The sequence below is a fragment of the Schistocerca piceifrons genome, chromosome 1 (genome assembly GCF_021461385.2).
Source record: "Schistocerca piceifrons isolate TAMUIC-IGC-003096 chromosome 1, iqSchPice1.1, whole genome shotgun sequence".
NCBI lineage: Eukaryota > Metazoa > Arthropoda > Insecta > Orthoptera > Acrididae > Schistocerca > Schistocerca piceifrons.
In genome coordinates, this window is record NC_060138.1 from 782,214,575 (window position 1) to 782,241,647 (window position 27,073).

General features: G+C 41.7%; 1 protein-coding gene across 1 annotated transcript in view; it reads right to left on the minus strand.

The window, feature by feature from the left end:
• Positions 1–27,073, minus strand: part of LOC124712908 (ras GTPase-activating-like protein IQGAP1) — a 346,898-nt gene that overhangs the window by 236,603 nt on the left and 83,222 nt on the right. The window contains exons 6-7 of the mRNA XM_047242907.1: positions 17,897–18,031; positions 1,019–1,103 (exon numbers count right to left, since the gene is read on the minus strand). Coding sequence (XP_047098863.1) covers positions 1,019–1,103; positions 17,897–18,031 — 220 coding nt within the window. The remainder of the gene's footprint in view (positions 1–1,018; positions 1,104–17,896; positions 18,032–27,073) is intronic.

Sequence of the window (27,073 nt, forward strand, 5' to 3'; positions counted from 1 at the left end):
TGTTTTAAGGTGCTATGTGGTAGCTAGTGGTGCTGCCCTCTCAAACTTTCCGTTTGTGGCTCACATGCCATCCACCATCACCCCTGCTTCCATCCATACCCCTAACTGGACTTCCTCCATTGAAGGGACGACTAGCACCTTGGTGTTCGACAACAGGCCCCAATTTCTGTCAACCCGATTTCAGGCAGTCTGTTGCTGCAATAGTATTGAACACCTGACCACCACTCTCTTTAATACTGCCACCAATGCGGAGGCTGAGTAAAGGATTCACATGTTCAAGACTTGCTTGGATTTTTGCAACATATAGGCCTGCCTTCATCGATGGGCTCAGTCCGGTCAAAATCCTGCCCAAACACCAGCACTGTGTTAGGCCTCCTGGACCCAGTGCGGTATGCCCAGTATTTTACAGGTGAATTTTAAGAATTGTGTCACTATCAACTGCATTCTGAGAAGACAGTCCCTTAAGCCCTATCTGGTCAGACATGTTCTGCTACACATCACTTTGACAATGACTGCCACTGAATATGTACACTCAGCACTTGTCAACATTTTCCACGGACAGAATTAGCAAACTTTATTTCTGTTTTGTGTAATTCCTGAACTTAAAAAATTGTGTATAAAAAATAGCATAAATACAAAAGAAACTGAGGTATTTTTCAAATGAAAAGGAGAGTTGCTGCTCACCATACAGTGAATATGCTGAGTCATGTGTGGCCTCAGCAGCCACAGACTGCGGCCGTGTGTGTGTGTGTGTGTGTGTGTGTGTGTGTGTGTGTGTGTGTGTTCTATCTCCAACGAAGGCCTTATTGGCCAAAAGCTCATTTTCTGACAGTCTTTTGTTGTGTCTAACCGCAGCTCAGCATCTCTGCTATATAGTGAGCAGCAACTACTCTTTTTATAATATTGTTACATTCCATCCTGGATTTTCCATTGTTATATTTCAAATGAGTAATTTTTTAACGTATCTGTCAAGTGATGTTAAACTGAAACACAAATCTTGTTATAACTAGCTACCAACCATTTACAGCATTGATGTAACCTTGAATTTCAGGCAGTGTAAGCTCATCACTATAGTCTTCAGCTGTGGAACTATCATTCTGTGACTGAAATGATGAGAAAACACAAGCATTAAATCACATCATGTGCTATTTGCATATGGGCCCATATAAATAAACCCTTACATCTAAACAAGCAGCTCTGCACTTTAACAAAAATTAACTATTCATCAGCAATATTTTGCATTCCTTATTAAGACATCGAACCTAATGGCCAATGCAAAAAAAGGTACATTGTTGCAAAGTGAAAAAATAAAAGAAAATGTGAAATTAATCAGAGTACACACTTGGCGCCGGGCTGCTGCACTCAGTCACGTGGGAACTATTGTACAGAGAAGAAACTGAGGAGGCACAATGAAAAATTAGAATGTGGTTAGAGAGCTGTTTGGCATTTGCGGACAAGATTAAGTGAACTGACAATTTCATGGTTAAGACATGTGACGCAAGGGAGAAGTCAGACCAAAGAAATAATGTGACATCAGAGATGAAAATGAGAGGAAACAGACGTTACAATGAAAACCAGAAAAGAAGTTAGGTGTTTGAGATATGGTGCTATAGAAGGTTGCTGAAAATTAAGTGAACTAATAATATAAGAAAAGAGCTGGTTCTATAAGAAAAGAGCTGGTTCTATCTGAAAAGAGAGAAGCATCCGGAAAACAATGATAAGAAGGGACAAGTGTACACATCAGTAGGAACAGTTTCTGTTTATACACAGGATTTAGTTTAGTTTATATTGCCCGTGTTTCTGCAAAGAAGTGAACTGTAGCATTGTATGTTACTGTGTTGACTACTGTATGCTCACTTACTCTAAGCTGTTGCATTATTTTAGTGCAACTGTATTACGCGAACTGACTTTGGATGGCATTATAAAAACCAGAAGTAGTGAGACAACAGAACAGAGACTGCACCCAGCAACTTCTTGAGTTAGTATTGTATTACTTGTGGTACAGATGAAAACTGATCAAAGATGGACAGACTATGATTATTGCTTACTGATGCAGGGGGAATTGGCCACTGTCCGTAAACAGTTGGAAGCTGTGTTGGCCAGAGCTGACAGGCTTCAGGTTACTGTTCTGGGCTGTGGTGGTATTGGGGCACCTGAGGCAAATGATGTGACACCTCTGGAGCCTATACTGTTGCCTGCGATCTCTGATGTCACAGTGCCTTCTGATTAGAGGGCTACATATGGGTGGATTACTGCAATAGACCACAATCATGTGTACTTTGACGGATCAGGTCCATGCATCTGAGACCCATCGTTTCCCTCTAATGTGCAGGCTCTGTTTGTCAATTCCAATCTCCCCTATCTGCCAGCAGGCCAGATCCATTCATGTGGGGGTGGGGGCAAATTGATGAGTTTTAATTATTTACCCATGGATCCACTATAACACTATTTGTTTATGGTTTACCTAAATTTTTTATAATTTTTTCCTTTAAAATTTATGCATTTTGAAACTATATGTTCTGTACACGTAAAGTAAAGTGTGCTATACCGAAGGTTGAAGTTCTTTGTATTGTATATGAGAAATGTATGTAAAATACTATGTAAATTGTTTATTATATTAAATAAGTTTCTGATGACACTTTGTATTTAAAAATGTGTGTGTGTTCATGTTGACGTAAATTTAACAATTGTAAGAAATGGTCACACTTAGGAACACTGTAAGAAATAGGTGTTATGTAAAAGCCAGTGTGCTTTCGTTTGATACGAAAGTGGCTCTGGAAGTGGAAAAGGTGGCAAGGGCAAATTGGTGCGCAACCTAGAGCAGTCACACAGTCTGTAGGCAGCAGTGATTGCAGGAACAGCCTCATGGAGCAGGAGAAGCCTTGCCGGCAAATTTGCACAAAATTGCCTCGAATGAAGACTGCAAATCGCTTATGGCATAGCTGCGAGTTTTTAGGCTACTGTATGTAAAATTGAACGATGCTAAGAAGGGAAATTAGACCCATACAGCAAGATACTTGCAGGCCGCATTGTGGGTAATGTAGCCGCCATAATTGTTTGCCACACCCAAACCTACAGCCACCAGATAAGATTTATTGGTATTTTACTTTAGTACACCATGAACCATTAATTTAAACTGTGTTTTCATTAGTGAATAATCATTCTTGAACTTTAAAAAAACTGGTTCACCCTGTTATTTCATCCTAATCATACACCTGTATAGGGTTCCTTCCTGGTGTCTGATTAATCCGAGTATCCTGTTTTACAGGCTTATGGAGTGCCAACTTAATATAAAGAGGTACTATTTAAATTGTTTTTGTGTAAATGATGAGAGTAATAACTTTTGAAAGCAAATTCCAGTAAGAAAGAGGTTTTCTTGAAGTGAAATTTTCGGTATAAAAAGTGTGTGCTTTAGTATCTAAGTATTTTAGTATTTAAGTTGGTTGGTTATACAAAGTGCTTTTCTTGAGGTTCCCCATGGGCAAAATTTTTTTAGCTTCGTTGAAGTTATCTACCGGTCTTTTTCTCTTTTAAAAATGTAATGTATAAGGATGTTGTAGTTAAAAAAATTTCTAGTGACTGCACCAACATAGTTTACAAGGAGTAATATTTATTTAAGGAAGTTAATTAAACAGTAGCAAGAAAGTAGAAAAATTTCATACTCCTGATTTTCCAATACTTCACTGTTTCATTGCCTGGAAAGGCTGGCAATTGTTAGTACATATTTTAAGCCACTAAATGAACTTGGAACTGAGTTGTCCTAGCTATACTATTCGTTCTGTCTTTCTTTCTAACTGCTGGGTAAGATCTTATTCGGTTAGTTTAAAAGGGGGGGGGGGAGGGGGGGGGGACCAAACTGTGAGGTCATCAGTTCCTTGTTCCCAGTAGAACAATTACCCAAGGGAAAAAAGAAAACAAAGACGACATATGGCACAATAACAGGAGAAAGGAAGAACGACAAAAGGACTACACACACTACAATGGACAAAACATGACAAGAAAACCACAGAGACACGCAAGAAACAGGGAGAGGAGATTAAAAACAAGGAAGCAGATGACCACGGCTGGCTGACCATGAGAATAAAAAAAGGAGAAGCCAGCCACTCTGCAACACATTAAAACCTCCACCCTAAAAGCCCTAAGGTGGAGGACAGATAGACAAAGAACATGCACTAAAACTCAGATCAAATGATAAAAACCACCCCCACAAATAAAACGTAAAACTAAAGCTGCTGTTGAGGCATTGTCGCCCAACACTGAAGGTAAGGTGCTGGGAAAGTTAAAAGTACACCGCAGAGCGGATAAAAGTGGGCAGTCCAGCAAGAGGTGAATGACTGTCATTTGGGAGCCACAGCGACACTGAGGTGGACCCTTACAACGGAGGAGGTAACCATGTGTGAGCCACATATGGCCAATGCGGAGCCGACAAAGGACAACTGATTCCCTGCGAGAAACCTTCTGGGAAGACTTCCACACATAATGACATGCAGTTTGTTGTCATTACTGTTATGCCACTCTGTCTCCCAAAGTCGAAAAACCTTGCAGCGTAAGACAGAATTCAGGTCAGTTTCAGAGATGCCCATCTCCAGGAGCAGTTTCTGCGTAGCCTGTTTGGCCAGGCTTTCAGCAAGTTCGTTGCCTGGGATTCCAACGTGTCCTGGGGTCCACACAAACACCACTGAACGACTTGACCATTGAGGGCAGAGGTAGACTCGTGGATGTTCTCTACCAAAGCATGGCGAGGGTAGCACGGGTCAACAGATTGTAGGCTGCTCAGGGAGTCAGAACAGAGAAGAAACGACTCACCAGAACAGGAACCGATGTACTGAAGTGCACAAGATATGGCCACAAGCTCTGCAGTGAATACACTGCAGCCAATGGGCAAGGAATGCTGTTCAATATGGCCTCTTTGGACATAGGTGAAGTCAACATTACCATCAGCCATTGAGCCGTCGGTGTAAACAGCTTCAGAGCCCCGGAACACGTCAAGAATCGAGAGGAAGTGGCAGCAGAGAGCGGCGGGGTTAACAGAGTCCTTAGGGCAATGCAAAAGGTCCAGAAGAAGCTTCAGCTGAGGTGTACACCATGGAGTTGTACGTGAATGGACCTCAAGTAGAGGTGGTAAAGGGAAGGACTCCAATTCAGAGAGAAGGGATCACACTTGAACTGCAATCGTGAGCCCTGACCTGGGCCGCCGATGCGAGAGATGAACTGCCACGGGTGGGAAAAAGAGACTGTAATTTGGATGCTTAGGAGAACTACGAATGTGTGCAGCATAATTGGTGAGCAGTTGCACACGTCAGATCCGCAATGGAGGAACTCTGGCCTCCACCAGGACACTGGTCACCAGACTTGTTCTAAAAGCTCCCGTCGCTAGGCAAACATCACAGTGGTGCACTGGGTCGAGTAAATGCAATGTTGAGGGCACTGCCGAACAATAAACCAGACTCCCATAGTCAATGCAGGATTGAACTAGGGTTCTGTAAAGCTGCAGCAGCGTAGAGCAATCTGCACCGCAGTTGGTGTTGCTCAGGCAGTGGAGAGCATTGAGGTACTGCCAGCACTTCCACTTAAGCTGACAAAGTTGAGGCAGCCAAGTCAATCAGGCATCGAAAACCAGTCCCAAAAATCGATATGTCTCCACTACAGTGAGGAGACTGTCAGTAAGGTACAGTTTTGGTTCCGGATGAACAGTATGACGCCGACAGAAGTGCAAAACACATGACTTTGTGGCTGAAAACAGGAAGCTGTGGGCTAGAGCCCATGACTGTGCCTTGTGGATGGCTCCCTGTAGGCACCTCTAAGCAACTCCAGTACCGGAGTAGTAATTCAACATGCAGAAGTCATCCGCATACAGAGAAGGGGAGACCAATCAACCTACAGCTGCAGCTAGGCCGTTAATGGCCACTAAAAATAGAGATACACTCAATACGGACCCCTGAGGAACACCATTCTCCTGAATACGTGGCGCGGAGGGTGGAGAGGGGGGGGGGACAAATTGGGAGCATGCCACAGAGACCCCACTCATACAGTGTGGCAAGGATATGATGTTGCCAGGTCGTGTCATATGCTTAACGTAATTAAAAAAGGATGGCAACCAGTGTTGTCGTCTGGCAAAGACTGTTCAGATGGCAGATTCAAATGACACAAGATTATCAGTGGTAGAGCAATCCTGGCGAAAGCTGCCCTAACTTGCGGCCAGTAGGCCATGTGACTCCAGGATCTAACCCAACTGCCGACACACCATACATTCCAGCAGCTTACAAAGAATGTTGGCAAGGCTGATGGGTCAATAGCTACCCACATCAAGTGGATTTTTACCAGGTTTTAGCCCGGAATGGTGGTGCTCTCCCGCCTTTGCGATGGAAAGAGGCCATCACACCAGATCCAGTTGAAGATGACGAGGAGATATCGCTTGTAGTCAGACTAGAGATGTTTAATCATCTGACTGTGGATCCGATCCAGCCCAGGAGCTGTGTCGGGGCAATGTGTATGGGTGTTGAGGAGCTCCCACTCTGTAAATGCGGCGTTGCAGTGTTCACTGTGGCATGTAGTGAATGAGAGGACTTTCCTTTCCATCCGCTGTTTGAGGGTGCGGAAGACTGGGGGTAGTTCTCCAAAGCAGAGGCTCGAGCATAGTGCTCAGCAAAGTGCTCGACAATCGCGTTTGCGTCTGCAGAGAGCACGGCATTGATGTTAACGCAAGCGACACCTATTGGGGTCTGTTACCCAAAAAGACATCTGATCTTCGTCCAGACTTGGGAAGGTGACGTATGGCACCCAATGGTCGACATGTAACTCTCCCAACACTCCTGTTTCCATCGTTTTATAAGCAGGCGAACATGGGCACGTAGCCGCTTAAAAGCTATTAGGCGCTCTAAGGAAGGGTGCTGCTTATCTCGCTGTAGAGCTCACCGACACTCTTTAATTGCCTCAACAACTTCCGGCGACTACCAAGGGACTGTCTTTCACCAGGGGCACCCTGGAGAGTGTGGGATCATGTTTTCCACTGTAGAAATTATCGTTGTAGTGACCTGCTCAAACAAAACATTGATGGCACCACGTGGGGGAGATTCAACGGTGACAGCAGAGGTGAAGGCTACCCAGTCTGCCTTGTTTGGTTGGTTTGTGGGGGTTGAAGGGTCCAGACTACAAAGACCATCGGTCCCTCTGCCTTGTTTGAAGCCCACCTGGGTAGGCGTTCATAGGCATGATGCCGACAGAGTGACACAGGAAGATGGGAAACTGGTCACTACCACAAAGGTTGTCATGTGCTCTCCAGTGGCTGGATGGGAGAAGTCCTGGGCTGCAAACTGATAAATCAATGGCCAAGTAACTACCATGAGGCACAGGTCAAGTTCGGACAGTATATTTTCGACATCTCTACCATGGCCAGTAAGCATGGTGCTACCCAAGAAGGGGTTATGGGCATTAAAATCACCCAAAAGTAGGAAACGTTTAGGGAGTTGATCAACCAGTGCAGCCAATTTTGTTCAGGGGTACCGTACCATCTGGAGGGAGATGTACGTTGCAGACAGTTATTTTCCGCATCGTCCGTATCCTGACAGCCACAGCTTCAAGAGGAGTTTGAAGGGGCACAGGTTCATTACATACTGAGTTCAGGACATAGATGCAAACTCCAGCTGACACTCAATTATATTCGCTACGGTTCTTATAATAACCCCTGTAGCCGCAAAGGGCAGGGGTCCACATTGCTGGGAACCAGGTTTCCTGGAGGGCAATGCAGAAAACAGGTGTAAAGCTTAACAGTTGCCGTAGCTCAGCCAGGTGGTGGAAAAAACCGCCGCAATTCCACTGGAGGATGACCTGATGAGACTGGGAAGGCATGAAACAGTCAATGAGGCAGTCCACGGCTCAGGGTCACCTGCTGCCACCGACTTCTTTCCTGAAAAGGCTATATCCATTGTGTCTGAGGGTCTGGCAAGATCTAGGCCCTCAGCAGATCCCAGACTCTTCACCTCATCCTCAGACACAGAGCTTGTAGCAGTGGTGGTGTGGGTGCCATCGCAATTACCTTGGTATTGGGGGTCTTCTTTCTGGATTTCTCTCACTGATCCTTGGGTATCTCTGGCTGGGAGAGCTTCACTGATTCAGTCTCCGGGACTGAGGATGATCGTGAAGCCCTACAACCAGCTGCTTTTGGGCACTTCAGCCACTGGAGGGTGTCATCTTTCCCACTAGCAGAAACCTGGGAAGGGAGTGATCCAAGGGACCCCTTTCTAGCAAGAGAAGACTTTCACTTCTTCAGCTGAGAAGTGGAGGACTGGTGCCCCCTATGGTTGGGGGGACAGTGCTCCCAAGGTAGCTGGTGCGGGAGCAGCCGGGAGGGAAGTGACCCCTCACCATAAAGGGGGCAGGTGTAGTCTTCCAGCTCTGAGAGCCAACTGGAACTTGCGGAACTGATGGGGCTACAACTGTTCTCGTAGTGGCGGCATAATAGAAGGTCATAGCCACAGAATGTAAGCACTCAAATTTCCTTTTGGCCTCAGTGTAGGTCAGTCAGTCCAGGGCCTTGTATTCCACGATTTTCATTTCTTGTTGTAAAATCCTGCAGTCTGGTGAGCAAGGGATATGATGCTCTCCGCAGTTGACACAGATGGAAGGTGGGGCACATAAACTACTGGGGTGGGATGGACATCCACAATCTCTTCATGTGATGATGAAAGTACAGCGGGAAGGCTTATGGCCTAACCTCCAGCATTTAAAGCACCGCACTGGCGGAGGGATATATGGTTTGACATCACACCGGTAGACCACTACCTTGAACTCCTTGGGTAATGTGTCACCCTCAAAGGCCAAAATGAAGGCACCAGTGGTAACCTGATTGTCCCTCGGACCCGGATGGATGCGCCAGACGAAATGAAGTCCTCGTCACTCTAAGTTGGCACACAGCTCATCTTCAGACTGCAAAAGTAGGTCCCTCTGGAAAATAATACCCTGGACAATATTTAAGCTCTTATGAGGCATGATAGTAACCGAAACATCCCCCAGCTTGTCACAAGCGAGTAATGCCCGTGACTGGGCAGAGGATGCCGTTTTTATCAAGACTGACCCTGACCACATTTTGGACAAGCCCTTCACCTCCTCAAACTTGTCCTCTAAATGCTCTACAAAAAACTGAGGCTTCATTGAGACAAAGGAGTCCCCATCAACTCTCATATATACGAGGTACTGGGGGGCAAATAAGGTTTGCTGCCATCTTTAGCCTGGCATTCCTCCCATGGTGTGGCCAGGGAGGGGAACAATTTATGATAATACTTCCTTGCATTGTACTGAGACTTGGAATGCTTAGAGACTGCTGGTGTTTGTTCACCAGCAAGTGATGACATGATACGCTTCATTGTGCGTCATCTGTCCTGATGCCACCTACTCCGACCAGGTGCCCTACCCACGGGCGCCACCCAGCCGCACTTGGCATACATGAGTAATTAACAGCGCAGGCATCAGCAGTGCAATCCCTCTGTGTTCGGAGCTACAACCAACAGGGTACATGGTGGCCCCACCACAACGGACTGGCTACCGTGCTGGATATGAGGTGAGAATTCCACGGTCATCGTCAGTGTAAAGAACGACACTGCATCGTGGGTGGAGGAGAACACACCCAGGAAGGTGTGCTCACTCAAGAGAGGGAGACTGAACGGGACTGCAATGCCACAACGAGAAAGTCGGCTAAAGATCTCAATGCACGATTGGCACGATGCACCATATAAGGCACCCTTCCCCAATTGGCTTGCTCTTCAGGAAATTTTGAAAAATGGATGTCAAACCCTACAGGGGACCATCAAAGAAAGGCCAAAAGGTGTGAGACTCCTTTTAGTTGCCTCCTACGACGGGCAGGAATACCTCAGGCCTAGGGCCTATTCTAACCCCCAGGCCCGCAAAAGTGGGAGGGGGAGGAGGGGGGTAGTAAGATCTTATGAAAAGAACTAAATAGTCTGGTTTCCATTAGACACAACACACAATCAAATTCTGTAAAAAGGATAGATCTATTGATTAGCTTTTCCTATTAAGAGGACAAGCCTCCCTTAGAGTATTTTATTTGGAAACTAAACTAAATTTAGTAAGAGGCTTATATGTGACAACACAGAGACAGGGTTTTCTGTTATTTACGTAACATCATACTAAATTCTAATAGTAGTGGTAGGGTTATATCATGATGGCAGTGCATGCTCGACAGGCCCTAGGCCATAGGCAACAGACTTCAGGAGTTACAATGGTGTTTCACACCCAGTACACTGTTTAGTGGGGCATTTTATAGACATTTTATTTATTACAACACATTTTCGCATGTTGAAAGTAATTTATATCTTCAAGAGAAAGTATGGGTGATGCTAGGAATAAAACTGTGACAGTCGCCAGCTGTTTGCACACACAAAATGAGTCAAAAAAGGCATTGTCAAAAAGCGACATTCCAGATACAATATACAGATCTGATTCAGAATCCAAAACATTCCTCAGAGAATCATTGAGATTCAATATGGTAGGAAGAGGGAATTCTTGATCCTTTGTAAAGTACAGCAATTCATAAAACCTGTAAAATAATGGACAACTACACAGTTATGGTTAATAATCTACAATAATGAACATGGTACAGACAATTTTTTATTGGTGCTCACTATAGTGTTGGTTCACACACCTCATCCCTCCCTTTTACACTTCCTTCAAGAGGCCTACACCTTTCTGAGATTATTTCCGAAATTACTGAAAGTATTTTAAATTCATGTTTGCAACTATAACAAAATGTGTTGTTTTACCACCAAATGTGTTTTGTTTAATTGAAATAAAGCGTCATCAGTGGTCTGCAATGAAAGGTATTCACAATTTTGCTTGCATTTTACATCCAGAAACAGTTCGTCACAAAAGATGTTTATGTTTGTTGCAATGCATTATATCCAATTTTCGCTCATCAGGAAACACTGTCTACCTTGTACATATTTGAGGTATTCCCTCTTTTAGCTCTGTTGTTAGTTTTTATAACACTTTGCCCCACAGTTTGAATACGGTCTATAAATGTTTCAATAATCTCTTTGAGCGCCATACTTTTTGCATTCTTGTTTGTGTCAATTTTCACAAAACAATGTACATCTTCATACAATTGTGTAAGTTTTTTGATGTGGTCACTGGTGCACCCCCCTTCATTATACTTGTAGCAAGTTTCACTTGCTATCACCGGAAAACCATTCATTCATGTATGACAAATTTCTTGTATCACCTACATTTCTCTTGCAACTGTGACAGAATCCAGAAACAGTGGTTTATTAAACAAGGAACTGAGGACAAATCAGGTCAAAAACTTATGAAAAAGCACATGCTTGTTATAAAAATAAAAATGTAATTCCTACACTTATCTTATTGCAAATCCACACTAATTCTCGTTTCACCAGGAACCGATGACTCTCCAAAAATTACACCATTCCATTGGAATAGTCAACATTTACTCATATTCCACCATAGATAAGAAAGTTCCACATTTTACTGTTTGACAAAACACTCTCCTCTTTGCATGCTATTATTTGTCAAAATGTCATTTCGATATCTCAAACTGTTTATGAACTATTAGGGATGTTGTGAATATTTCATTCTCAAGTATGCACAAGCAGAAATGAACACACTACATAGAATTCATTTTCTCAAGATTAGAATTAGGTTTTGATCTTCTCCCAAATTTAAAGAAAAATGCAATAAGTTAGCTAATTTCATACACTGCAACGTATGGCCCAATACATACCAAACGCAAATCTATATTGACCCCTATCTTTCATTGTAACACATCTGAATTTCATATAGTGTGTTACTTATGTGTTAAATATCACAATAACTATTATCATCAACAAAATGATAGGCACTTCATCACGTAGGTGACTTATAAAGCTGTAATTAATATAAAAGTCAATCTTTTTTTTATTTTTAAAAATTTTTATTACAGAGCGGCCAATGTGAATGTACCGTTCTGCCAGAGTAACACTTCAGACACTGGTTTGCCAAAAAATTCATTGACTTCCTGAACCACCGCAGAAATCCACACATCTGTGTACCTGCTAAGAGCTGCCTGTTCCAAGAGCTGCAGATAGTGGTCAGAAGGTCATGTGTCAAACAATGCACAGGCAGGGACTGCGATGTTTAAGAATCCGCCATAAACATCTGTGGCACGCCACTAAAATATGCTTGTGTGTGGTCAGCTATTCATATTTCCTCGACAGTCAACACTAACCTGACAGTGAATGGGGAGCAGTGGTGGGGTCGTAAACCACTGGGCCAAAGGAGAAAGTGATATTGTGCATATGGCTGTCTCCCTACACCTTAAAAACAAGTTTGAGGTATTGCCCACTGCTGAAAGTGAATCTGAACCAGAATAGCATGCCTTGACTGTTGGAACTGGGGGCCAATATGCCTGAATGTTCAAACAATTGCAAAGGGTGGGATTGTTTGTCACAGAGTGCCAAAGTTTGGAGGGTAATGGAGCCTCTTAGGGAAATAGCAGACAGGTTGCAAAAGGAGTCCACTGTGTTAGCTTTCTTGGGAGGTCATGGACAAGATGTGGAGGCAGCTCTGCCAGCAGCGACTGACTGCACTGGGTGTACCCTTCTGCAAATCTTAGCTCATTTCGGAATGAATGATGCCTGCCGACTGTGGGGTCACAGCACATCCTTGATTCCTACAGGCTGCTCACTGCACTGGATAAGACGGTTAGTCATGCTCGTGGAGTGGAAGTAGAGCTAGTATTCTGCTGCATCGTCCCCAAATCCAATCGCAGTCCTCTGGTTTGGAACCAAATGGTAGGCTTAAACCAGAGGATCAGACAATTCTGTGATGAGCCCTGATGCAGATTTTTTTATTTCACTATCAGGTGGAGAATTAGAGGGACCCTTAATAGGTTTGGCATGCACTACTTGCAGGAAGCAACTACTAGGGCAGCAGAGTACATCTGGCATGCAGATGAGGATTTTTTAGGATAGAGAAATCCCTCCATAGGTCCAATAAAGTATGTTCTGATTTCAGAATAGTAGCCCCCATTAATTAAAGACAATAACATTTATCATGGCAGATTAAAGAAAGAAAATGTTAATATAGTATTAGTTAAATGCAGGAATATCTATGACAAGGTCCCAGAACTAGTCTCAAATTAATAAATGGTAAAAATACCCACTTGGTACTAGGGATGGAAACTTGGATGAAACCAGATGTTAGTAGTTATGAAACTGTAAATTCTGATTGGAACTTACATCACAGACACAGACTAAACACTGATGTTGGAGGCATGTTTATAGACATAAAAAATATGGTAATATCTGTTAAGCATAGTACAGATTCTGACTATGAAATCATTTGGGTGGAGGTAAGTGTTAAACATGGATCAAACATGGCCATGAGATGCGCTTATTGACCATCTGCCTCAGGAGAAGTACTGGCAGAACATATGAGAGGAAACTTTGAGAATATTTTACATAAATTCCTGGTCATGTTCTAATATCAGGCGGAGATTTCAACTTACCAGCTATTGACTGGGAGACTCAAACGATTAACACAAGTAGTAAAGACAGGAATCGTGTCAAATTATTCTAAATTCATTATCAAAAAATTACCCTGAGTAGCTAACCAGAGAACCAAGTCATGAAAGCAACATACTAGATCTCTTGGTCACAAACAGGTCAAACGTTTTGACTAGGTTAGTGTGAAACAAGGAAACCCTGATCATAAGAGCATTACACCATCGCCAAAATGGCTGTAAATAGGCTTATATAAAATGGAGGAAGATATCTCTACTTATCAAGAGTGACAAGAAACAGATTTCTGATTATTTGAGCAGTAAATATGAAAATTTCACCTTCACCACTGACAATGTTGAGCATCAATGGACCAAGTTCAAGAGAATTGTATAATGCACTTTAGACAGCTATGTCCCACAAAAAGTTTGTGAGGAATGGGAAAGGCCCACTGTCATTCGACAGCCATGTTAGAAAGCTGCTACAACAGCAACGAAAGCTTCACTACTTATTTAAACATAGCCAAATCCTCACGGGGCGAGGGGCAGGAGCAGGGGTGGACAACAGAATGAAGTCAAAATTAGAGTAAGGAAAGCCATGCATGAAGCATTCAATAAATTTGAAAGTAAAATCGTACGAAGTTTGGTCTTACATTAAATCAGTAAATGGATGGAATGCATCTGTCCCGAGATCCTGAGACTATAATGGCATCGAAACAGAGGATAACCCAGAGAGGGGCAAAATACTACACATAATTTTCCAAACCTGTTTCACTGAGGAAGATCACACTGCAATGCCTCCTTTAAACCACCACACAAAAGTCAAAATCACAGATATTGGAATGAATGACTGTAGGTCAGAAAAGAAACTGAAACTGTTCATCGAAAGATCCATACCTAAAGACTAGAAAGTTGCAAAAGTCACACTAATGGCCAAGAAAGGAAAGATGATTAATATGCCGAATTACAGAAGCATATCACTAATGTCAATTTTCAGTAGGATTTTAGAGCATATGGTGTGCTCAGATATTATGAATTACCTTGAAAATGATTTATTTACAAATAACCAACAGGGATTCAGAACATATTGTTTTTGTGAAACATAACTAGCTCTTTATTCTCACAAAGTAAAGATTGCTATTGACAGGGTATATTAAATTGAGTCCATATTTTTAGATTTTCCTCACACAACTTCTAATCAAACTGCATGCCCTTGGAGTATTGTCTCAGTTGTGTTACTGGATTTGTGATTTCCTGACAGAAAGGTCACAGTTCCTAGCAACCTGAGGGAATGTTCTCAAGTAAAACAGAAGTGATATCTGATGTTCCCCAAGGAAGTGTCATGGATCCTGTGCTGTTCCTGATCTACATAAATTATTAAGGAGATGATCTGAGCAGCCTTCTTAGATTGTTGCAGGTGATGATGTCATTTACCGCATACCAAAGCCATCAGATGACCAAAACAAGTCGCAAAAGGATTTAGATAATATATATGTATGGTGCAAAAAGTGGCAATTGACTCTAAATAATGGAAAGTGAGAAGTCATCCACGGGAGTACTAAAAGGAACCTGCTAAATTTTGGTTACATAATAAACCCATAAATCTGAAGTCTGTAAATTCAACTAAATATCTATGGATTACAATTACAAATAACTTAAATTGGAAGGATCATATAGATACAGATAATGTTGTGAGGAAAGCAAATCAAAGACAGTGATCTATTGGCAGAACACTTAGAAAATGCAGCAGGTCTACTAAAGAGACTGCTTACACTATGCCTGTCTGTCTTTTTCTGGACTATTGTTGTGCGGTATGTGATCTGCATTGGATGGGATTGACAGAAGAAACAGCAAAAAGTCCAAAGAAGAGTAGCTCATGTTGTACTATCGCAAAATAGGGGAGACAATGCCACAGGTGTGGGACACAAAATGAAGTGGCAATCATTTAAAATAAAACGGCACTTTCTGTTGCAGCAGGATCTTCTCTCAACATTTCAATCAACAACTTCCTCCTTGGAGTGTGAAAATATTTTGTTGGTGCCCAACAATGTGGGGAGATATCATCAGAAAATAAGAGAAATCAGAATTGGCACAGAAATAGTTAAGTGTTTATTTTCGCCACGCACCGTTTGAGAGTAGAACAGTGGAGAAATAACTTTAAAGTGGTTTGATGAGCCCTCTGCCAGGTACTTAACAGTGAATTTCACAGTATTCGTGTAGATAAACATGTATAACAGAGGAAATGCCACTGGATCTGACAGGACACCAATACAATTCTACATATAGAATGCAAACAAACCTATTCCTCTTCTAGTGGCAGTGCACTGTAGGTCACTGGAGAAGAAAGTGTACCTTACGATTGAAAAAAAATGTACCGGCCACCCCTCTTCTCAGGGTTCTCGAACAGAAGCACAAAAGTATTGGCCTATATCTCAAATGTTGGTCTGTTGTTGCACTGTGGAAATATTTTATACTTCTGTTTTATCACATTTCTGAAGACCGAAAATCTCCTCTATTAGAATCAACATGGGTTCTGAAAACAAAGCCAGCTTGATCTATTTGTCCATGAGATGGAAACAGTGGACAGTGACCAGCAACAGTTCTTCCTACAAACCATTTGTAACTGGAACAGGAAAAGGGGAAGTGACAGTGGTACCCAGAGTACCTTCTGCCCCGTACTATATAGTGACTTGATGAGTACAGATGTAGAAACAGATGATAGGACATGTTTTAAGACAACAAGGAATAACTTCCATGGTACTTGGTGGATCTGTATAGAGAGCAAAAACTGCAATGAAAGGCAGAGATTGAAATATATCCAACAAATAACTGAGGTTGTTAGGTGCAACAGTTACTCTGAAGTGAAAAGGGTGGACATGTTTGTGTTTGCACTTGCATTAGTGTGAGAGTGAGTGAGTTTGTGTGTGTGTTGTCTATTTTTGACAAAGACCTTGTTGGCCGAAAGCTAACTTTCTGACAGTCTTTCTTTGTGCCTTTCTGTGACCGAGCGAGGTGGTGCAGTGGTTAGACACTGGACTCGCATTCGGGAAGACGACGGTTCAATCCTGCGTCCGGCCATCCTGATCTAGGTTTTCCGTGATTTCCCTAAATCGCTCCGGGCAAATGCCGGGATGGTTCCTTTCAAAGGGCACGGCTGACTCCCTTCCCCGCCCTTCCCTAATCCAATGAGACCGATGACCTCGCTGTCTGGTCCCACAACAACCCAACAACCCTTTCTGCGAATCAGCATCTCCGCTACATGGTGAGTAGCAATTATCCTTTTCATTATATTGTTACATTCCATCCTGGATTTTCCATTGTTCATTTTATTGTTTATCTGTGTATACTTAATTGATAAAGAATAAAAGGGCACTTCCAGGTTAAAACAACATTTCAGCTCAGAAATGAATATTCTCTCAGATTTGTACTCTATGTGTAACGATAAAAGAACACATCAGGTTCTATGTCGTTGAGCCTATTTTTGATAAACACCCAATGTCCGGTCAAATTTTGATAAAAATGTATTTGACACAATAGAAAAAATATGTAAGGGAAACTAAAATCACTAGGGAAAAGAAAAGTAAATCCTACTGGGCACTATACTTGATCAGTTTTGTATCTGTAGTTGGCAACAATTCCCATGCTCTTTCTTTCAATCATGCATTTCCTGTGGCATTGTGCATTGGTCACTGTCACATCCCTACCACACTGGAAGAATATAATGGCTCTGAACACTATGGAACTTAACATCTGAGGCAATCAGTCCCCTAGAACTTAGAACTACTTAAACCTAACTAACCTAAGGACATTACACACATCCATGCCCGAGGCAGGATTCGAACCTGCGACCGTAGCGGTTCCAGACTGAAGCGTCTAGAACTGCTTGGCCACACCAGACAGCCACTGGAAGAATATAGTTAATTTATTTCTTATGTTTGTGCAAACAGCGTGCTGACTATTTTTTACTTCTGATGACTTCAACTGGTGGCATGTATAAATATAATAAATATTTCAGTCTGAGTTGATGTGAATCTTCAGCATAAATAATGGAAAAGTTGTTAAGAATATGCCTTTAATGTTAAGGATGTTACAACAATTCTATATACTGAATGTAAGAAGTTAGAAAACTTCTATAAAACACCATATATATTTCAATTTTAAGAAATTAGGGTGTACTACATGACACCTCCAAAATCACGGAAAGAAAGATGGCAACAATGGGGAAAAATCACTTAAGAAAATCCAAATTTGAAAACAGCATTCTTGAGGAGACACACAATTTCAAAATATTAAAACAGGTAATGAGAGTTTCAAAAATCAAAAGCTACAGATTGTATACAATCCCTCTGTAATTTGCCTTTAGACCTACAATAATTTCTTACTAAAACATACTCGGTTCAGCATAACCTCAGTCTTCCTCTCCTTTGCTTTCACGAGTGCCAGTCCATATCCTTCCATTAATGACTTTTCAATGAACTGTAGTCCCAGACTGGGATTCTGCAATGCTGCCTGCAGAGTAACAGGGTCCTGAAACAATGAAGAAGATTAACCAAGTATTTTCCTCACCTGAAAAAATGAATAATTTTTACAGTAGGGCATGAAAAGGACTGTTCCACAGTTAACTCTTACTGTGAAAAAGAAACACAACATAGCAAAATTCATTTGAAAAAACTAAACTATTTGGAGGTTAAATGTACTTCCACTCTGACTTGTCTTTTTTTTACTCTTAATAGGAATTTTACACAGCTGAACACAGTATTGCTACACTATTTTCAACATATAATGTTTCTCTCCTTTTTATTTTCTGTTATTGCATTTATATTCCAGGAATTTCATATTTAAAGTCATAAACAGATAAAAGCTCCTCAACAGAATTATGTCTTCTCATATACTAGCAACTTATCAAATAGAAGAGCTGCTGAGCAATGAACAGATTCATAGAAAAATATAAAGACTTGCCACAAACACGAGCACCCCCCCCCCCCCCCCCCCACACATACACACACACTTGCTTTAACTACAGATGGGTTGGCCTCTTAACATGAAATCAATTTCAGATGCAACAGTATGCACAATATGCACAATATGCACAATGCAACAGTCCATCTCATGGGAACAGCGTAATTTCGATGCGTACTCCCAATGAACAAACACGGTTCAGGATTCCCACACCATTACAGCAACATATTTTGAAACTAATACACAGTGGACAATGTGGAATCATTAAAACTAAGCAGCTAGCAAACCAGAATTTTACGTGGTTTGGGCTTGACCAGCAGAAAACAGGTGATCGCACACTGTCACACATGTGCAGGTAACCAAGCAGCGCTGCACTAATTTTTTCAACTGACCTCAACCTGACCATCCTTGGCAATGCATCCATTTTGGTTTTGCTGGCTCTTTCTGGAACACAAGGTGGCAGATTATCATCAATGTGTTCAGTACACATCCATTTGTCATTCCAATGAATTTGCCAACTAGTACTAGCACTATAAAAGCACTTGCTTTGTTCTTTTGCTAAGAAGGCTTGCCTTGCACAAATTATTGTTTCAGACAATGATCCAAATTTTTCTTTATTGAAATTTCAACAATTTTGCCAACAAAATGGGATTCATCATTTTGAACAGCACCAAATGTTTCATTCGCACTTTAAAGGCTCAGGCATCCAAAATTTGTTCTTCACACATTTGTTTCTCAGCACTTACAGCATTTTGTCTTTTCACAACTCTTTGCAAGCATAATTATTACATGATCACCATCAGGGGATTCTTCTGGATATATTTCACACTTGACAGCCTGCTTTAGACGGCAACTTCACAAAAAAGTTCTGTACGAAGGACAAAGCTTTCTATCATGTCTTTAATAAAGCTCACTACTGGCAATATTGCATTGTCCCTCAAACAAATGGCAAAGCTCACTATACCATTCACAGCAAAACTGGCACCCACTGACAGCACCAAAATCAACATTTTCCTGATTAATATAATCCTGCTGCAGATATTTCTGTTTAAGAATCACTGCCTGCATCCCAAACTGGTGTTCCAAGCAGCCCTTTCCTGTGTGTGATATTTGCGCACATGGGTTGTCAGATGCCTCTGCCATGGAGATTGCCTCCACAGCTGCTGCCACATCTTCTGTTGCCATTTATGGCAACATCAGTTACAGACATGAAGCCTGCATCTACTGTATAGCCTTCAGCGTCCACAACGGCAACACTGCTGTACCCACCTGTGCTGTTAGATGGACATTCCATTTTTGGGAGATGTTCCAGGGAAGTTCACAAGAGGTATGTCAAAATAGCCATGGCCACCTCCATCAAAATGGTGTCTCCCTGTCTTCGTCGACTACAACTGGTGCATTTCCCGCCACTCATATTTCCACAGAAGAAACATTTAAACAAGCTGCTGTGATTCGCAGTCGTGATTGGTCAACACAGCTTTTTAAGCCGCTGCACTCAGGTTGTCCTAAGATTATCCTCACGCTACTCTCAGATCACACCAAGTGTACGGGTGACAGTGCACTGACATCTTACGAACCTAGCGTAACACTATTGCTACTGTGACTGCTAAACCTTTACAAGTGGAACAGAGAATGATATTTCAGACAGATTACAAGATACAAACTTTTGTGTATTCAACAGTGTATATATTGTAAATAAATATATTTATGTTTGAATCATTCTATAGTGTTTGACATTTTCTAGTGTGTCCATCCACCTCCTTACACTGACAGACCCAACAGAAGTCATATTCTTAGATGCAGCTGGTCATAATTGGAGGAACTGCGATCGCAGATGTGGCATGATCTCAGATGTTTCAAAAGAAGTTGTGGATGCATTAGCAAAATATTCACTGGGTGATGTGAGTGAGGCCAAACACAACTTCAGCTATCATCACATTGAGATCCTCCTTGAAGGCCATCTGCGCATCAAATAGAACTATTTAAGTCGTTGGCGCATTATTCAGTGGTATGACATCTGAATGAGGTCTTCAACCATCAACATAGATGTTCTACACTTCAATGTTCATGAGAATTGTGAATTGGCATCCTAGCATGTTTTAGCTCTACTAGAGAACACAGCAAAAACAAATTTTTTGAATGACAATCATCTGCCACACTGTTGTTGTTGTTGTTGTTGTTGTTGTTGTTTTCAATCCTGAGACTGGTTTGATGCAGCTCTCCATGCTACTCTATCCTGTGCAAGCTTCTTCATCTCCCAGTACCTACTGCAACCTACATCCTTCTGAATCTGCTTGGTGTATTCATCTCTTGGTCTCCCTCTACGATTTTTACCCTCCACGTTGCCCTCCAATACTAAATTGGTGACCCCTTGATGGCTCATAACATGTCCTACCAACCGATCCCTTCTTCTAGTCATGTTGTGCCACAAAATTCTCTTCTCCACAATCCTATTCAACACCTCCTCATTAGTTACGTGATCTACCCATCTAATCTTCAGCATTCTTCTGTAGCACCACATTTCGAAAGCTTCTATTCTCTTCTTGTCTAAACTATTTATCATCCATGTTTCACTTCCATACATGGCTACACTCCATACAAATACTTTCAGAAACGACTTCCTGACACTTAAATCTATACTCGATGTTAACAAATTTCTCTTCTTCAGAAACGCTTTCCTTCCCATCGCCAGTCTACATTTTATATCCTCTCTACTTCGACCATCATCAGTTACTTTGCTCCACAAATAGCAAAACTCCTTTACTACTTAAATTGTCTCATTTCCTAATCTAATACCATCGGCATCACCCGACTTAATTCGACTACATTCCATTATCTTCATTTTGCCTTTGTTGATGTTCATCACATACCCTCCTTTCAAGACACTACCCATTCCGTTCAACTGCTCTTCCAAGTCCTTTGCTGTCTCTGACAGAATTACAATGTCATCGGCGAACCTTAAAGTTTTTATTACTTCTCCATGGATTTTAATACCTACTCCGAATTTTTCTTTTGTTTCCTTTACTGCTTGCTCAATATATAGATTGAATAACATTGGGGAGAGGCTACAACCCTGTCTCACTCCCTTCCCAACCACTGCTTCCCTTTCATGCCCCTCAACTCTTATAACTGCCATTTGGTTTCTATACAAATTTTAAATAGCCTTTCGCTCCCTATATTTTAGCCCTGCCACCTTCAGAATTTGAAAGAGAGTATTCCAGTCAACGTTGTCAAAAGCTTTCTCTAAGTCTACAAATGCTAGAAACGTAGGGTTGCCTTTCCTTAATCTAGCTTCTAAGGTAAGTCGTAGGGTCAGTATTGCCTCACGTGTTCCAGTATTTCTACGGAATCCAAACTGATCTTCCCCGAGGTCGGTCTCTACCAGTTTTTCCATTCGTCTGTAAAGAATTTGCGTTAGTATTTTGCAGCCGTGACTTACTAACTGATAGTTCGGTAATTTTCACATCTGTCAACACCTGCTTTCTTTGGGATCGGAATTATTATATTCTTCTTGAAGTCTGAAGGTATTTCGCCTGTCTCATACATTTTGCTCACCAGATGGTAGAGTTTTGTCAGGACTGGCTCTCCCAAGGCTGTCAGTAGTTCTAATGGAACGTTGTCTACTGCCGGGTCCTTGTTTCGACTTAGGTCTTTCAGTGCTCTGTCAAACTCTTCACGCAGTATCGTATCTTCCATTTCATCTTCATCTACATCCTCTTCCATTTCCATAATATTGTCCTCAAGTACATCGCCCTTGTATAGACCCTCTACATACCCCTTCCACCTTTCTGCTTTCCCTTCTTTGCTTAGAACTGGGTTTCCATCTGAGCTCTTAATATTCATACAAGTGGTTCTCTTTTCTCCAAAGGTCTCTTTAATTTTCCTGTAGGCAGTATCTATCTTAGCCCTAGTGAGATAAGCCTCTACATCCTTACATTTATCCTCTAGCCATCCCTGCTTAGCCATTTTGCACTTTCTGTCGGTCCCATTTTTGAGACGTTTGTATTCCTTTTTGCCTGCTTCATTTACTGCAATTTTATATTTTGTCCTTTCATCAATTAAATTCAATATTTCTTCTGTTACCCAAGGATTTCTACTAGCATTCGTCTTTTTACCTACTTGATTCTCTGCTGCCTTCACTACTTCATCCCTCAAAGCTACCCATTCTTCTTCTACTGTATTTCTTTCCCCCATTCCTGCCATTTGTTCCCTTACGCTCTCCCTGAAACTCTGTACAACCTCTGGTTAAGTCAATTTATCCAGGTCCCATCTCCTTAAATTCCCACGTTTTTGCAGTTTGTTCAGTTTTAATCTACAGTTCATAACCAATAGATTGTGGTCAGAGACCACATCTGCCCTTGGAAATGTCTTACAATTTAAAACCTGGTTCTTAAATCTCTGTCTTACCATTATATAATCTACCTGAAATCTGTCAGTATCTCCAGGCTTCTTCCATGTATACGACCTTCTTTTATGATTCTTGAACCAAGTGTTAGCTATGATTAAGTTGTGCTCTGTGCAAAATTCTACCAGACGGCTTCCTCTTTCATTTCTTAGCCCCAATCCATATTCACCAACTAAGTTTTCTTCTCTCCCTTTTCCTACTCTCGAATTCCAGTCACCCATGACTATTAAATTTTCGTCTCCCTTCACTATCTGAATAATTTCTTTTATTTTGTCATACATTTCTTCAATTTCTTCGTCATCTACAGAGCTAGTTGGCATATAAACTTGTACTACTGTAGTAGGCGTGGGCTTCGTGGCTATCTTGACCACAATAATGCGTTCACTATGCTGTTTGTAGTAGCTTACCCGCATTCCTATTTTTTATTCATCATTAAAGCTACGCCTGCATTATCCCTATTTAACTTTGTATTTATAACCCTGTATTCGCCTGACCAAAAGTCTTGTTCCTCCTGCCACCGAACTTCACTAATTCCCACTATATCTAACTTTAACCTATCCATTTCGCTTTTTAAATTTTCTAACCTACCTGCCCGATTAAGGGATCTGACATTCCACGCTCCGATCCGTAGAACGCCAGTTTTCTTTCTCCTGATAACGACATCCTCTTGAGTAGTCCCCGCCCGGAGATCCGAATGGGGGACTATTTTACCTCCGGAATATTTTACCCAAGAGGACGCCATCATCATTTAATCATACAGTAGAGCTGCATGCCCTCGGGAAAAATTACGGCTGTAGTTTCCCCTTGCTTTCAACCGTTCGCAGTACCAGCAAAGCAAGGCTGTTTTGGTTAATGTTACAAGGCCAGATCAGTCAATCATCCAGACTGTTGCCCCTGCAATATCTGAAAAGGCTGCTGCCCCTCTTCAGGAACCACGTGTTTGTCTGGCCTCTCAACAGACACCCCTCCACTGTGGCTGCACCTACGGTATGGCTATCTGTATCGCTGAGGCACGCAAGCCTCCCCACCAACGGCAAGGTCCATGGTTCTGGCACACTATCTGTCGTTATTTGTATTAAAATATCCTTTTCTTTGGGATTGTTGTCACTGCATAGTCTTGGTTGTGTACCCATTTTCGAATGAGTGTACTATAACCTGTTGGAACGATTTTTGGGTGAAACTTAAAAGATTGGTATAGTAAGGTATGACTAAACGAGAGTGCAATCTTACACTAGCAAATGGCGTGTTACGCCACTGTTGTTCTTAAGAAACTTGATGTCATGTCGTTTATTTTGATGTCTGGCCAACCCACCGCATTTTAGCAATGTATGACTAGACAAAGGAAGTGCCCATTTGACAGATTATACTATATTCACTTGGGCTATATAGCTGAACTGTGCAGTACTTGAAAATCAAAAGAAAATGATATTTCAACCCACCGAACAACAACCAGTGTAGTAGACCCTTGTTAAGAAAGTTTCTAGCATGTGTCCTCAACATTTATTCGCAATGTAAATAGCGCAAAGCCTGCGGCCATAAACAGGCCAGTTTATCCACAATGGAGACAACTCCTGAGGTTGCCAATATTGACTGACATACCGTATTTACTCGAATCTAAGCCGCACTCGAATCTAAGCCGCATCTGAAAAATGAGACTCGAAATCAAGGAAAAAAAATTTTCCCGAATCTAAGCCGCACCTAAAATTTGAGACTCGAAATTCAAGAGGAGAGAAAAGTTTTAGGCCGCACCTCCAAATCGAAACAAAGTTTGTCCATTTTAATATGAGACACAATTTAGGTCGAATGAATGACGATATAGCTACAGCAGTTTGGTTCGAGTCGTAAGCTTAGCAGTTAAGCTTTACCAGGTAGCCATTGCTATGCGTCAGGCGCTCCGTCCATATTTATACGGGTACCCTTCCTTTTTCACGTGCTTCGTCTGGTTTGAATGGATTGCTTATTTTTCTTTGATCTAATAAGCGCCATTTTTTGTTATAGGTGTTTACGTCACTCTAAGCTAAAAATGCATTACTGTACTGTGTCATGCATTGTTTGCCGCATTCTGATAGTGCGTGTTTACGGCCTGTTGCCGCTCGCGGCATGGCTTGCTTTCTGCGCGCTACCGCCGCTTTCAATTTTTTTTTTTTTTTTTTTTTTTTTTTTTTTTTTTTTTAAAATAGAGGAATCATCTCATTAGCGAAACCATGGCGTGAGACTGCTATTTGTTGTTACTTACACTGCTGCTTTCTTTGATAATGATCAACAAGAACCAAATAACAGACTGCGTATGATAGAAGATGTTCTGCACGAGAGTTTAGGGAAAATTTTTCCCCGTTTGAAAATCTTTGCAGACGCCTCTTTAGTACATCACATTACCTTCTGCACAGTAATTAGAGTCATCTTAGATTTAAAAATCGAGTCAATTGCCGTGCTTCATTTCTGACTGTATCACTATTAGCCATAAGAATAATACGAATATAAACATGACATGATACGTATATTCTTCCGTGTTTGCTGTTGTCTCACTCTAGTTTCGTAGATTATTAGGCAGTCAGGATTTAAATGACATAGCAGCAAACACGAAAGAATACAGTGCAAAATGTTTATATTCGTATTATTCTTATGGTGAAGAGAATACTGCATGTGATTCACAATTCATAAAAGTTCCTATCAGCAACCATCTTCTCACAGGTAGGAAAAAATTCAGAATGTAGAGTTGGCCATATTGACAAAAACCCCAAACAGTCTTGTCAGTCGGATTTTCGCAGTACATTGAAATGCTGCTACATTCGAAGATGAACAATACGGAATTTGTATTTACTTCTTTGGATAACGTATGAAAATGCAGTGGTCGAAACTCGGGGCGGAGAAATAAGCTCTTCTTCCACCTTTTTTTAAATTTATTTACTGATGCAGAGGTTTTGGCGCCGGTATTTATCTCTGTGCCTGCAAAGCAAGCCTGTTTAGCGCTACATATATTCGACGGCAGAAGTTAGTTGTGGCGGCACCTACCAACATTCTTCAGAACTTCCGCTTACTTTGCACTCGATTCTAAGCCGCAGGCGGTTTTTTGGATTACAAAAACCGGAAAAAAAGTGCGGCTTAGATTCGAGTAAATACGGTATCTTGAACGACAGTTTCTGTTTTTGTCACTTCCGCTGTTAGTGTGAAAACACTTCTGTTGTGCCTAAAGTGTTATCTTCCTTATGGCAGATTTCTCTGTAGCGAGAACAGTTCTTGCCTCAGCCGTCCACTTCAAGTCTATCCCCTCATTTGGGGAACTGATGGAGTGAGACACCACAATTGCCTGGACAGTGCTGGGTCAATACTAAGATGGTTGAAAAATTTTTAACATCCATTCTTGTTCATACTTGTTACAAAATTCCAGTCACTCCAGATGGCATAGATAAGACTGAATACCATCTGGGTGGGATTATAAAGACAAAATGGGCTAAGTACCATAGACTTTACATTTCATGATCAATATAAAACAAAATTTAGAATCCCGATACTTGTTTAATGACTATATCCTCAAAATGGCAAAGTAGTTGAAAGCGCATGTAATTTCTGGGCTCTTCTGATCATACCTAACTTTTGAAGTTACCAGCACCTGTTCTTAAGAAATTTGATATCCATGAACCATGGAACTTTCCATTGGTTGCAAGGCTTTCGTGCCTCAGCGACACAGATAGTTGTACCGTAGGTGCAACCACATTGGAGGGGTATCTGTTGTGAGGCCAGATAAATGTATGGTTCCTGAAGAGGGGCAGCAGCCTATTCAGTAGTTGCAAGGGCAACAGTCTGGTTGATTGAGTGATCTGGCCCAGTGACATTAACCAAAATGGCCTTGCAGTGTAGGTATTGTGAACGGCTGAAAACAAGGGGAAACTTACTGTATGGTTAAATGATGATGGCGTTGTCTTGGGTAAAATATTCCTCAGGCAAAATAGTCTGCCATTCAGAACTCCGGGCAGGGACTACTCAGGAGAAACACAACTGGCGTTCTGCGGATCAGAGCATGGAATGTCAGATCCCTTAATCGGCCAGATAGGTTAGAAAATTTAAAAAGGGATTTGGGGGTTAAAGGGACCAGACTGCGATGGTCATCGGTCTTAAAAAAGGGAAATAGATAGATTAAAGTTAGATATAGTGGCAATTACTGAAGTTCAGCAGCAGGAGGAACAAGGCTTCTGGTCAGGTGAATA